Raw genomic sequence first — 13,150 nt, forward strand, 5'->3', positions numbered from 1 at the left:
GAGGCAAACCTAAGCCGGCGTTCCCACAGGGCTCGCAGAAGACCAGGCTATCTAGAAGATTTCGTTTGTGATAATGACTAAAGTGTACCTGGACATTGAAATATTGGCGATGCAAAGATTCTAACTAGCGCCTCTAGTGTCAAAATTGTGAAGCTGTCTAAGAACGACACTTTGACAGTTTTCGTTACAATTAACGTCAGGGAAAAACATAAATAATAAATACAAATAAGATTTACGTGGCATTTTGCTGTTTAAGACAATAATTATGTTGTCAATAGTCGATGTAATTAATGCGTCTGCAGGATACACAAAACCAATGCGTTCTGGTGAAGAATTATTACGGAGTGGAATGGTGATTTCGGTTGGAAAAAAAGAGAAAAATAATAACGTAATTCATGTACAAGCACTGGTACTACGAACGTCGGGATTAAATTCCAAACATCCAGCCATTATAAAACTGTGGATAGATGTATCTCAAGAATATGGAAATAGATTAGTTGGTGATAATGAACAAGAAGTCACAAAGGTCTGCGATTGTCCTGCTGGAGCTTCAGAGAAATGTAAACACATATTAGCTGTTATGCTTTATCTCTCAAGGTTTGTAAATTGGTCAATTACTTTTATATCCATTTGTCCATCCTCATCCATATGCACTATGAATTCTATAAAATAATGTTAAAGTAGGTACCTAATTTACTCTGACTGTCTGTCTGTAACAATTTTACAGTCAGGTAATAGATAATGTAAAGTACTTACCTATATAAGTACTAGACCATAATTGTAAATGATTAGCTATTTTTATCTTTTTCAGAACTGAGGAGGCAGATCTGGAGGACCTGAGTTGTACGGACATTGAGAAACAATGGGGTACACTTAAAACTACAGCATTGAAGGAATATGAAGCAAAATCTTTGTCTGAAATGTGCCATGTGAAAGGACAGAGGGACATCTATGTGAAAACAATGCCAGAAGTCACTGAAGAGATGGAAAGTCGTTGGAGAATGAAGTTAATACAGAGTAAATACTTGTAAAGCATAATATGGCACCTACCTGGAAAACATCAATTTCATAAAATTATATTTTCAGATTGAATGGACAGTTACAAACAAAAATGAAGTTTCTAAAATTATGCTGTTTATTTCAGGCGCACCAAACAGTGAATATTCTTTATTTACAAGTCTAATTTCTGTAATCCACTAAATTGACTTGTGTCGATGAAGTCTTGACATGATGATGACTGTTGTTATCAGTTATATTATTATCCTCAAATTTAGTTTTTTCATTCTCCATAGCAAGTCCAACCTCTTTATTTGATTCCACTATTTTCCTGTGTCTAATAACAGCCCTATTTTCTCGAGCAATTGTTTTTTTTATTTGCACTAATGGTACTTCTTTATCAGAGCTTATTTTAGGAATATTCTGAGACGGTACGGCATAAGGAAACAACTTCTGCCTTTTAGAATCTGGAACAATAAAATAATCTCGTTATCTGACGAGAAACTCGCCTTGGCGTAAACTAAATGAATAACTTATAAATATAATTTATGTAAAATGAAATAAAGAAAACATAAATATACTTACTGCCCGGAAAAAAGTTTGAAGTTTGAAAATGATGAGAACAAACTCTCATTGATGGTGAAATTGGCTTGCCTATTCTTAAAGCAGTCTTCCATTTTTTCTTCATTATTTTGTCTTTTGGGAATAAATGAAAACTTATTCCCGTATCTCCGTAAGTACTACATTGAGGAACGCAACAATATTTCGTATTTCTGCTTTTATTAGCAACAGGTTTCTTTAAATAATCGTGATCCATCTGAATAATCTAACATAACCTCAACAAATAAACAAACAAAGTGTCGTTCTTAGAGAGTTTCTAAATTTCGCCGCCAGAGGCGTGCGGATAATCTTTGCTTCGCCAATAGCGAGGGAGAATGATATGAACCTCCTCTGTTGCAAATTGTCTATGGTACTTTAAGAAAGATACAAGTGACATCTTTGTGGAAAATATCTTGATCTTAAAATAACAGAAATGTAGCTCATTTATTAAGTTGAATAAAGCCTAGTTTCTGAAGGCCGTATCTTTTCATACAGTTGCTAAAAGTTCATTTGGGAAATGAAACTTTGGCGATTAGTTGTTTGCGAAGTGAAATTTGGCGAAAAGTAATTTGGCCAAACGGAAGGATACCCCTATTCCCCTTTTTAATTTAAAGTAATTTCCTGAAGACTTGGCTGCCCTAATCCATATCTGTGCTTGGCTGTATAGCATGATGTCATTAATCAAGAAGAAATAATAAAAAAAATACATTTGACAGGCTTCATTTCTTTGACACTGACAGTTTAGTTGACAGCCTGCTGCATACAACATACAAAATCAACCTGTGAAAAAAATCATACCTTAAATTATTCTTTGATCACACCACTTCACAAACTAATACTTTATAATAACGTATCTATATTTTAATGCTTCTTACGTACAGATATTATTATTTCTGCTAAGATGAATATAGATATTCAAGGTAAATAATATTTTGTAAAACAGTGAATAAATAAACTTCAGGATAAAATGGTGAAAGTATGAATGTTTATCATTACGGAGGAAATTCCTATATATTTCTATTTCAAGATTTAGTTAATATCAAGCTTGAACATAATAATACTGTTTATTATCTTCGTCTGTGTAACAGACATTAAGCCTAGGCGCAGACCACCGATTTTTTATCGGCCGATAGTTTAGTCTGGCAGTTAATCAGTATGGGCATGTATGGAAGTGCGCACATTACACCGATTGATTCTTCTTACAAATTAGAATCGGGCCCACTTTCGGTCGGTTAAAAATCAGTGGTCTGCGCCTAGGCTAAACAGAGATACAATGCGTGTCGTTGCAATAGTGTAGCCTCTCTAACTTTGATCTGTATTGGCCATTAGCTGGGTATTTGGATATTCAGTCAGATTGTACGGACTCGGCACAATTTGACCATATCTGTAATTATAAAAAAATTTTTTTGTTGCAGAACAGGACTGTGCAGTTTGCCTGCAGAAATGTCACCACCCAACTCAACTTCCATGTGGCCATATATTTTGCTTCCTCTGTGTTAAGGTAAGGGAATCTATTAGTAATTTTCAGGGTTAATACAATATGCAACAGACACGCACATATAAATCTATAATCTTCATTGAAGTTCTAACAATTTACAATGGATTAGTTATGTACCTCCATTAAAATAAAATAAATTATCATTTGTTTAGGTTTATTGTAAAATGTATAAAAAAAAGAAAAATAGTTACTTAGGTACAAAGTCCAGTAATTAGTAGCTAACTTAAACATTATAAGTATCTAGTAAGACATGGGTCTTAACTCGACGTCTGCTTGTGACCACGGCTGCAACATAGCAGCTGAAACGTCAAGCCGTGAGTATATAATGTAACTCATTAATAATGTTAAGACCCGTGTCTTACTATTTTAGTTATAATGTTTAAGTTAGTTACTAATTACTTTAAACATTATACTCCACCCAATAATACAGTGGATGCAAAATTTGAAGCGTAAATAAGACTGGCAGTGTAAATAGTAAAACAATAAAATTAGATTTGTACCTAACTCACTTGATACTTGGTATAATAAGAACCATGCCCAAAATAATAAAAAAAAAAAGTTATTAAGAAAACAAGAAAACCTACTGCATAAAAATTAACTAATTATTTTTGTTGATAATGCCTCTAACTGCATTTGAACATTCAAACACTCTAGTTGCCTTGTTTCTATGTTTTTAGTTCATTTTTCGCAGTCGGGTTTTTTGATTTCTTTTTGCAAGCTATTTATGAAATCCTTTATTTTGAAACTCTACTTGGTAGATTTTTAGAAAAAAACAAATAAGATGTGGAGCCTAAAATAAATGCTTCTTCCAATTTTGACATACCCGGTGTCACTCTACCAGTTAAGACGAATCTAACGACATTTAAAAGATTTTAACATGTTGAAATCGAGGTGCTAAATAATGTGGTACACACTCAGTTTCGTATTTGCCTCACTGGCTAGATAATTTTTAAGCTATCATTGTACCTGTATTTCTTTTGTTTCAGGGTGTAGCAATCCAAAATAAAAATTGCGCAATGTGCCGGGCACAAATACCTGCGGACTATTTAGATCATCCTGTATTATTAGAAAAAAATTCTCAACAGCAATCAGCTGATGAAAATGAAAGTGTTGAAAACCAGTGGTATTATGAAGGGCGAAACGGTAAAGATATAATTTGAACTTCATAAAATTATTAGAGGCAAAACAAAATGTTTATGTAACTTTATGCAATGCCCCTGTCGAATGCTTGTACAAATACTCAAAAGAGCGATTCAGTGACGGCCGTGAGGCCGATGTGAATCATAGTTTATAATTTCATACACGTCGCGATTCAGTATTCAATAGACTTTTAACCCAGATACTCCTGAAACATTTTACTATCTCCAAACTGAATGATCTTTGTATATGAGGCTTAAAAACTGACAAATAACTTGGGAAAAATAAGAAAAAAAAATATTTCCCTCGTGGAAATTCGGAAAAGCGGTGTCGTTTATAAACAACAGTAGTAAAATGCACTACTATGAGGTATGCAATGCAGCATAAAGAAAACCATCCTTTATTTTATTTGGCTTTTGTGACAAAACTGAGTAATATTACTTTTGGTATTATCTTTTGTTTCTTTAATTGTAAAAATGCATAACTGAAGATAGGTACCACGGTAATTCCCTGCATTACGCACCCTTTTGAGGGATAGCAAACTCGAGTCGATGTCTCTTCGACAGGATGTGCGATGCCAAAAGCAAGAGCGTCCGAGGAAGACCAGCTTCTTGACATGCCCTTACGAGAATGTCAGGATAAATGCTGAGCGGGGAGCCTATTGGGGGGTCATTCCACTTTGTTCACCTGGGTGAAGAAAGTGAAATAGAAATAGAAATATTTATTTGTCTTTTTAGTGTCCTCATCTCACCTCGGAACCATTTCACCTAGCTTCATTTTACAGGTGGATTGCGTCGACTAAAACGATCACCTAGAACCTTTGTTCACCTAGAAATTAATTCACCCTGGTAAACAAATGCGAAAACCTGGGTGAATTCATCCCTAAAAATAGATGAACAAAAGCGACTGCTTTAGTCAAATCAAGTCATATGGATAATATCATCTGGGTGAAATGGTTCTGAGGTGAAATGAGGACACGAAAAATAACACTTTCTTCACCCAGGTGATATCACCGAGGTGAACATAGTGGAATAATCCTATTGGGGCCACTGGACCACTGAGCCACTGCTCAGTAATTGTTTTTATTCTAGTTGTGTTGTTATTGTTTATAGGTATCTATGTATTAACTACTGTATCAATAATCATCAGACAATCTAGTACTGGAAAATTATCGTCATTTTCTAGCTTCTCGACGAAATCATGAAGCTCCAGAGCCTGATAATGTGTCCTACAGTAAAAAATAAAATAATAATGTCTTGAAAGATAAAGTAGTACATTTTACTGCTGGCGTTTATAAACAACACCAGTTATTTTTCGTTATAACTTCTTACCAAAGGTTCTGAATCAGTGTGATTTGATGTTTATATGTAGTTTATGATACTAACATCACGTTTTATATAAACTATCTCAATAAAGTGTGCAACTTATTATTATTACTTATCTTGAAAGCTCATCGTTGAAAATGGCTAAATAAACTTGTAAATATTATGGAAAACCTAATGAATTATTAAGATTTGCCACATAGACTAAGTCGACAAAGCCTTCACCTGTCAAGTAACATAAATAAATATAAACAAAAGTACCTACATATTCTCCAAATTTTTTTGTTTCTATGTGTTGTTTTAAAACGACGGTAGTATAAAGTGGGTTAAAAGTACTATAATTTTAGATTATGTTATTCTGTGGTTTCAGGTTGGTGGAAGTATGATGAGCGTAGTAATAATGAGTTGGAATCAGCATTCAGTGCTGGTGACCCTAATTGTGCGTTGCTCTTGGCTGGAGCTGTATACACGATAGATTTTCAAAGCATGATCCAGTTTCGTCGTAACGACCCGACTCGCAGGCGACGCGTGCGCAGAGATACGCCAACGTTACCTGCCAAAGGTACGACTTTATAATATGAGAACTATGTATCATGCATGATACAATAAACATTTATACATTTTCAATTCTAAGTTTAGGAGCTCACCTTACCACAGCTCATGGCAGCGCCATAATTTCAAACATTCAGACCTAATAGCGGAAATAAATACTGAAAAAGGGGCTAAATATCTCTGAAAGGAAGAAATGTTGGCTACTGTATCTCTTAGTATTTTTTCGTTATTTATAATTTTCAAATTAACGCTAAAAATTCAATAACTAGGTGACAATAAACATTGCCATATGAAAATCATACTTTTTAAATATTTTTTATGCCATGGGATTCTGGTAAACTTATATTTGTTTACCTAGGCCTTGGAACCTTAAACTGTGCTGTGTCTACCTCCCAGCTCTTACCTCAAATTCGCATTGCTGCAACAACAACACAGACACCACTGACACCAGACAGGTTCTACTATTTTATATTGTCTGGGATGTTCACTTTGGATTTTAATTTACAGGTGTAGCTGGAATAAAAAATATTGGAAATAGTAATTCAGAACAAATGAAAACAAATGATGAAGATAATGGTAATGATGAGGTCATAATAGTTGAAGCGCCTGAAAATGAAGTGATAATAATTGAGGATGAAGACCAAATTAATGAAAGTGACAATCTTGATGAGTCAATTGAAATTGTCCATGCTCTGAGGTAATTCAACACATTTGACATTTCTTTTACCATGTGTTTTTTTACAACATGTTGTTTGTGATAATACTAAGTCTAATTTAATCCTCTGTTTTCTTTCAGCACGATACATTTGGTGGACCCAGAGTCGCCTAGTAACGTTGGGAATGACTCGGCAGATGACACATGATAAATATCAAATTACGTACAGTAGCGTAAATGATGAATTTATACAGTAATAAAAAAGTAAACTACATAAATGAGCTCTCATAAGTTAGCCATGGATGAATAAATTTCATTAACGTCCGTTTGTATTATTCGAAATGTAAATACAGAGGGCTTAGTGCGAGTTTAGTTTACATCAAACATCCTCACTAGTGTGAGCGCGTCAAAAAAATATATGATAATTTTGGTTCTTGAAAGTTTCCGCTAGGGGCGCTGTACAATCCGTCATACATTTAATGTCTTTTTTTTACGCTTTACGAGACGACATTTGATGTAAACTCACACTAAGCCCTCAGTTCTATAGGGTGTTAGGTAAATGGGTATATGAGCCGACACTAGCCCATGTTAACATGGTCATATAAATGGTATGGTGAAGTCAGATAATTGATATCTTCATTTTAATTATTTTATTTTTCATACAAATCAGATTTTACAAAATTTATTTTGTATGAAAATAAAAAATAAAAAATGATGATATCAAATTTCTGACTTCACCATACCATTTATATGCCCATGTTAACATGGGCTAGTGTCAGCTCATATACCCATTTACCTAACATCCTGTATAGACTTTGTTAAATTAAAGGCTTAACCGTTAAAGGGTGTTTTCGGTTACTCCAGCTCAGACAGGTTCTAATTTCGTGGTAGTACTATGGGTAGTACCTACCTAAGACAGGCGTGGATCCAGCCCTCAAAAAGTATATTTTTTTCAAATTCATAGGCTCAATAGACTGCGAGTGTAATGTCACAAGCCTATAGTTCCAAAATACTGAACTGTCCTATCCATGACATTGATAGTGGGGTGCCAACGCCAACACCGGATCGCTGGATCCGATTTTTGTCATGTCTGAAACCATATAGTTGAACGATGGTAGCGCCCCTCTGTCATTGAGTTTGGTGAGACAGTTCAGCGTGGGTCATCTTTAACAAGGTTGTGGGCATGCCCTCTAATGAATCCGCGCCTGCGCAAAACTATCGTTAAAAAATATATATGTATAGTTTAACAATAGATAAATTTTATTATAGTCACTATAAGTACTGGTAATGGTATTAAATAAATTAATAAAGTGTTTTTGACATAATTTACAGTTAAGCCTTTAATTCAATCCCGAATACTCATCCATAAGCCAAAAGACGTCCAGGTGCATTCAATCATTTAGTTATAGAAAGCTGTTTTCCAACTTCATGTAACGGGCATAGTGCAACTGAGTAGGGGACGGTGACGGTTCCCGTCTGCAGTAGTGTAACGATGCAGGAGGGGTGATGAGACTTAATAGATCTGTCACGAGACTTTTGGATGAAGTACCTAAGTACTTCATCATACATTAAGTGTAGTTATTTACAGTACGATAGCACATTATGCTGCATGCACGTACTACAACAGAACCAACTCAGTTAAGCGCCATGTACCTAAAATCGAGTTCTATTTCAAGGTCTACAGTTACGTTACCTTACTACAGCCGTCATGTCACAAGAAGAAAGAAAATAGCAGCATGAATTGGGTCTTGAAAGACCGGTTTGAGTGCGCGTAACATCCCACATACAAAGCATTTCGCAGATGGCGCTAGTAGCGCCAGCGGTTCTGAATAGTAAGTCAAGTTGTAGCTGCTATGCGGGAAGTTGGCCAAGACGTAATTTTATTAATAGTGTGATGTGAACACCATCTCGGTTACTTTCTCCTTCCTCCTCGCGGGGGTCGCCCATACTTCGGTGTGCGTACTTGCGCCGTACAATACAACCCGATCGAGTTATTTGCGCACCTCGCTGGAATGTGACTCCCTCGCACATCTCCCCGTCCGTACCAGGGAGCATCAATGTGAAGTCACGGCTGCCAGGTGCGCAGTTGACTCGATTGAGCTGCAAGTACGCCTCGAGTAGCTTTAGTGCGTTCCACAGATTAAGTAGAGATACACCACCATAGTCCAGCGCGGCGAGTGACGAGTTGAACGAACTACCAACCCTCGGGAAAGTGCAGTCCAAACCTATTGAACTATATTCAGGGTGGAAACTATAAGTGATTACCTACTAAATTGCTTTTCTGTCAGCCAACATTTATTATTTTAAAAACTAGCTCGCCCGCGTGTAATGAGGGCTATCGTTTTTATACTTAACAGTTGGCACCCCTGGCGATTGACAGGACCTTACTCTACAGTGGCGCCATCTTGATGAGTGCAAATGCGATAGTCCTCGTACCACTTTAGAGCTCAGAAGTTGGCGCCACTGTCTTCGCGACTAGCAAGTGACAGGACCTTACTCTACAGTGGCGCCAACTGGTGGGCGCTAAAACGATAGCCCTCATTCAGTTTGTCACAGATCGTTATGTTTTAAATTAAAGCTTTTAAATGTTCTGATTACCTACTGTAGTTTCATCAAAATCCGTTGAGTAGTTTTGGCATGAAAGAGTAAACATACAATTACATCCTTACAAACTTTCGCATTTATAATATTAGTAGGATAAATAAATGTTATTCAAACTAAATAATTTTGGAACTCTTTTGGGAGCTGGAGATACTGGGTCTTAAATGGAGCTTCTAGGAACAGATTACAACAATAAATTAGAATTGTGTTATGCATAGATTAATACATCTAAGGTGTTAGGTGTTTTTCAGCTACTATTGTAGTTGATGTCAAAGACCTACAAAATTAAAAGCTAGATTGCACAAAATGGCAAATTGATAAACTACTCTAAATAGATTCAGAGGAAAAAGATACACAAAAGCTGTTAATTAATACTACTTAGTGTACTGAACATTCATTTAATCCCCATTTTATATAAAATGTTTGAATTACATAAAGTAAACTGGAATGAAGTGCCAAAGGAAACTTTTATTTGATAAATTTATTTCCACTTATCTAATTGAATTAAGTAAAAACACCATGAAGTTACTTATCCCTTACTTTGATAAGATCATTAAGATCTAGAGCTACACATATTTCCTTAGACTCTGTGCGTGGATTCCTATCCAAAATTTCAGTAATAGGGTAATAATTTTCTCTGTTGTCGACATTCCATCCAGAATACTGAAACAAAATTAATGTAATTAATTACTTCATTGCATAGAAAAATATTTCTAAAATATAAAATGTAAGTTAGGTAAAAGAACCATACCACACAGGTGCACTTGTGTAAAATTTTTCCATTAGATTCCATGGGAATAAATTTCTGGAGTAATGCTTTTCCATCAATTTTCCACAAGTTTAGTTCATCCAGTTTTGATATTACTGTGTCTCCATCCCATTTAACATCAGACTTCAACAATACAAAATTTCCAGACTGGAATAAATGAAAAACGTTTTAACATTAATATTGTAATGCACACAAAAATTTTTGCAAAAAATATATTATTACCCGACTACGGCAAAGCAAAAGGAGGGTTATTTTATAACTGAAACCATATATTATTGCCTATTATGCTTCTACTAATAACATACCTAATTTATTTGAATGTTATTATTTTTTCATAGGTATATAATATGACTTAAGCTTTACCTTGGTAAAGATATTTAAGTCTATTGGTGTAGTCTTCACTGTTGAATATCAGTGGCCTCAGTAGTATTATTATATTGTAATACTATGCTCTTTATAGCTGTCTTTTGTTAAATGGATAAATAAACTTACATGGAAATGCTTTGGTACATCTTTAGATTGGCTGGAGTCAGATTTGTTTCCGTCTGATCCATTCTTCTCCTCGTCCGAGCCCTCCTCCTCGTCCAGCTCGCCCTCGTCGTCCTCCCCCTCCTCATCCTCCTCTCCTTCACCTTCACTCTCCTCGGATGATTCGTCATTTTTGCGCTTCTTTTTAGAGTTGTTTAGGGATCCCTTAGATGTACGCTTCCGCCCTGCCCTAGCTGGCTGTTCATTCTGCAAACCATATTAATGTATTTTATTATTTTGAATCATAACAATGTTACAAAGTGACAACATCTGTCCACATAGTAAATGATTATTATTTTAATTTAGGGTATGCAAGACAATGAGAAAAGCTATTAAGGTACCTAATCTATGAATAACGCAGTACAGTACAATCACTACTTTCATAACCTCTGTGCCTACTTTTAGGGAATTATTTTGAAAAATAATTATTGATAACAAATAGCTTTATTTAACTATCCAGTTAACCATTAATAACCAATAAATCGAGAAGCAACGTATTAAAAATTCACAGAAACAAACATAAATTAGGTATTACCGAATCGGCATCCGGCGTCCAATCTTCTCCTGAATCTTGGAACTCTTCTGGTTCCACTCCTCCGTCTGATCCATCGGATTCGTCATCTTTCTTCAATGACTTACGTTTACGCATGTTTGAAACTCTTATAATATTCTAGTAAGATGAAATGGTGCAAAACCCACGCCGTTTGTAATTACAAGGTAGGAGAATATGAAAAACAAGCCCATTCAACGAACGAGAAAAAGCAAGCAACGGATTAAGCATAGACAAAAACGAAGTCGACTGTAGACAATTGTAGCTTGACATTTAAACATGGAGTCGTATCATGATCGTATCGTTTACTAGTTTCTTTTTTATCAAATATTTTGCTCTTTATCATTCTTGCCTTTTTTGGCTTTCTTTAAGTTTAACACGCACAACAAAAAGAGCTAAATTATTAATGTTCTTTACCGTGTAGCTAAACAAGTAAGTGAGTAACAAAAACATTTTAGGGGGTCGCTAGCATCGCCGTCAAAAGATCTAACCACGCATTATCATATCTTTGGTACCTGCTACAAGCACGCAAGCTCATTTCCTTGCTTGCATTGTCATATCAGCTGATTGCGTCATTGGATTTATAGACAATAACGCAAAAACAAAAAACAAGTCGCAGTATCTCCATTCTTGTGCTATTGTTCATTTTGGAAATTACCGAGTGTTTAAAAAATCAAAATGAAATTCCAATATAAAGAAGAACATTCTTTCGAGAAAAGGAAGACTGAAGGAGAGAAGATACGCAGGAAGTATCCTGACCGTGTTCCTGTCATTGTTGAGAAAGCCCCGAAGGCTAGATTGGGGGACCTCGACAAAAAGAAGTATTTGGTGCCGTCTGATCTAACTGTTGGTCAGTTTTACTTCCTGATCAGGAAGCGCATTCACTTGCGACCCGAGGACGCGCTGTTCTTTTTTGTGAACAATGTTATTCCTCCGACGTCCGCCACCATGGGATCGCTCTACCAGGAACATCATGACGAAGATTTTTTCCTTTACATAGCTTTCTCTGATGAAAACGTGTATGGATCTTTCTAATTCCACAATTTTATTACCATTATTATATCTAAAATTACTATACTAATTACCTTATGGTGACACTTTAGTTTTAAGGTTTAGTTTAATGATCGATGTATTATGTTACAATGGTGATAATTATTTTTAATTTGCAATTCCACTTACGACTTTGTAAAATCAATGATGATTAAATTTAAAAAAACAAATATGTGAAGATAATATTGCAATGTTTTAATCTCTTTGTTTGGTTTAGGAGTGTGATTATTTCTGTATTAAATAATAAACATAAAAACACATTTACTTCTTTTATTTTTTTACGTTTGTTCCTAAAATCAATGAAAATTTTGGGTGATAGGTACCTACATTCTAAACATCTGTTTAAACAGGTACTATTACATTTGCTATGGCATTCTTACAGATAACAACACCTAAGTAATTAATCACACATTATTATGAACTAGGTTTATTTTTTAAATACTTACCTATCTACTTGAACTGCCAAATTATGGAAAACAACATTGTTTTCAGGTAATTAAATATTGCGCAATGTAAATAGGTAGACAAGTATGCAAATTAAGGGTTAAAGGAAAATCTCATCAAACTACAAGCAGTATATTCTCATTATTTTCTTTTATCTACCCATACGTGCTCTGTGTATCTACCTATGACTGATCCTGAAGATGTATTTTTTTTTTCATTTTATGAACAATGAGAGAGTACTATGTCTAAAGATAGTCAAAGAGTACATAGAATGGAAAAGAAGGAAAACAAGTTGCTGCATATGCAGGCGACGCAACGCTTCTTTCGTAGCCAGCAGCTACCTTGGCTTCACAGAAAAGACATGACCGAATTAACGAGTTTTATCAACCCAAGGTGCCATGTGCCATGGCACGAGGTCGCGCTTTTAACCTGCCGAGGCTTGGGCATA

The 13,150-nt window shown here is 35.3% G+C and overlaps 4 protein-coding genes and 1 long non-coding RNA gene across 9 annotated transcripts; 3 read left to right on the forward strand and 2 right to left on the reverse strand.

Moving 5' to 3' along the window:
* The first annotated feature begins 100 nt into the window (after window positions 1–100).
* On the forward strand, window positions 101–1,200 carry LOC135077171 (uncharacterized). Its single transcript, XM_063971722.1, has 3 exons — window positions 101–597; window positions 812–1,017; window positions 1,145–1,200. Exons 1-3 carry the CDS (start codon window positions 266–268, stop codon window positions 1,198–1,200), a joined length of 594 nt encoding a protein of 197 aa, XP_063827792.1. The 5' UTR covers window positions 101–265.
* Window positions 1,115–1,915, reverse strand: LOC135077173 (uncharacterized). Its single transcript, XR_010258416.1, has 2 exons — window positions 1,582–1,915; window positions 1,115–1,463 (listed from the first exon to the last, which is right to left on the reverse strand). It is a non-coding gene; the product is annotated as an uncharacterized LOC135077173 (long non-coding RNA).
* A 427-nt stretch (window positions 1,916–2,342) lies between these two features.
* Window positions 2,343–8,091, forward strand: LOC135077560 (E3 ubiquitin-protein ligase rnf146). Of its 5 annotated transcripts, none has more exons than XM_063972107.1 (6): window positions 2,343–2,572; window positions 3,012–3,097; window positions 4,081–4,237; window positions 5,924–6,115; window positions 6,613–6,802; window positions 6,902–8,091. In XM_063972107.1, exons 3-6 carry the CDS (start codon window positions 4,111–4,113, stop codon window positions 6,966–6,968), a joined length of 576 nt encoding a protein of 191 aa, XP_063828177.1. In that variant the 5' UTR covers window positions 2,343–2,572; window positions 3,012–3,097; window positions 4,081–4,110; the 3' UTR covers window positions 6,969–8,091. The 5 variants fall into 5 exon arrangements, with proteins under 5 accessions (XP_063828177.1, XP_063828174.1, XP_063828175.1 ...); XM_063972104.1 differs by having other exon boundaries at window positions 2,343–2,516; XM_063972105.1 differs by having other exon boundaries at window positions 2,343–2,516; window positions 3,017–3,097.
* Window positions 8,092–9,743: 1,652 nt separating this feature from the next.
* On the reverse strand, window positions 9,744–11,438 carry LOC135077561 (17S U2 SnRNP complex component HTATSF1-like). The gene is made up of 4 exons (XM_063972109.1): window positions 11,194–11,438; window positions 10,623–10,865; window positions 10,113–10,277; window positions 9,744–10,024 (listed from the first exon to the last, which is right to left on the reverse strand). Exons 1-4 carry the CDS (start codon window positions 11,305–11,307, stop codon window positions 9,887–9,889), a joined length of 660 nt encoding a protein of 219 aa, XP_063828179.1. The 5' UTR covers window positions 11,308–11,438; the 3' UTR covers window positions 9,744–9,886.
* Window positions 11,439–11,736: 298 nt separating this feature from the next.
* LOC135077562 (gamma-aminobutyric acid receptor-associated protein) lies at window positions 11,737–12,518 on the forward strand. Its single transcript, XM_063972110.1, has one exon. The coding sequence runs from the start codon at window positions 11,887–11,889 to the stop codon at window positions 12,241–12,243; it is 357 nt and encodes a 118-aa protein (XP_063828180.1). The 5' UTR covers window positions 11,737–11,886; the 3' UTR covers window positions 12,244–12,518.
* Window positions 12,519–13,150: the final 632 nt, after the last annotated feature.

This window comes from Ostrinia nubilalis, chromosome 13, assembly GCF_963855985.1.
Source record: "Ostrinia nubilalis chromosome 13, ilOstNubi1.1, whole genome shotgun sequence".
In the NCBI taxonomy this organism is placed as follows: domain Eukaryota; kingdom Metazoa; phylum Arthropoda; class Insecta; order Lepidoptera; family Crambidae; genus Ostrinia; species Ostrinia nubilalis.

What these genes read in the sequence shown, in the direction of transcription:
- LOC135077171 (XM_063971722.1), top strand. Translation starts at nt 266, where the DNA reads ATGTTGTCAATAGTCGATGTAATTAATGCGTCTGCAGGATACACAAAA. An exon ending in GTTATGCTTTATCTCTCAAG is followed by an intron (nt 598 to 811) that starts GTTTGTAAATTG and finishes TATCTTTTTCAG; the next exon opens with AACTGAGGAGGCAGATCTGG. An exon ending in GAGAATGAAGTTAATACAGA is followed by an intron (nt 1,018 to 1,144) that starts GTAAATACTTGT and finishes TGTTTATTTCAG; the next exon opens with GCGCACCAAACAGTGAATAT.
- LOC135077560 (XM_063972104.1), top strand. An exon ending in GCCAACGTTACCTGCCAAAG is followed by an intron (nt 6,116 to 6,612) that starts GTACGACTTTAT and finishes TTTAATTTACAG; the next exon opens with GTGTAGCTGGAATAAAAAAT. An exon ending in GAAATTGTCCATGCTCTGAG is followed by an intron (nt 6,803 to 6,901) that starts GTAATTCAACAC and finishes GTTTTCTTTCAG; the next exon opens with CACGATACATTTGGTGGACC.
- LOC135077561 (XM_063972109.1), bottom strand. Translation starts at nt 11,307, where the DNA reads ATGCGTAAACGTAAGTCATTGAAGAAAGATGACGAATCCGATGGATCA. An exon ending in GGACGCCGGATGCCGATTCG is followed by an intron (nt 10,866 to 11,193) that starts GTAATACCTAAT and finishes TATGGTTTGCAG; the next exon opens with AATGAACAGCCAGCTAGGGC. An exon ending in TACACAAGTGCACCTGTGTG is followed by an intron (nt 10,025 to 10,112) that starts GTATGGTTCTTT and finishes ATTTTGTTTCAG; the next exon opens with TATTCTGGATGGAATGTCGA.
- LOC135077562 (XM_063972110.1), top strand. Translation starts at nt 11,887, where the DNA reads ATGAAATTCCAATATAAAGAAGAACATTCTTTCGAGAAAAGGAAGACT.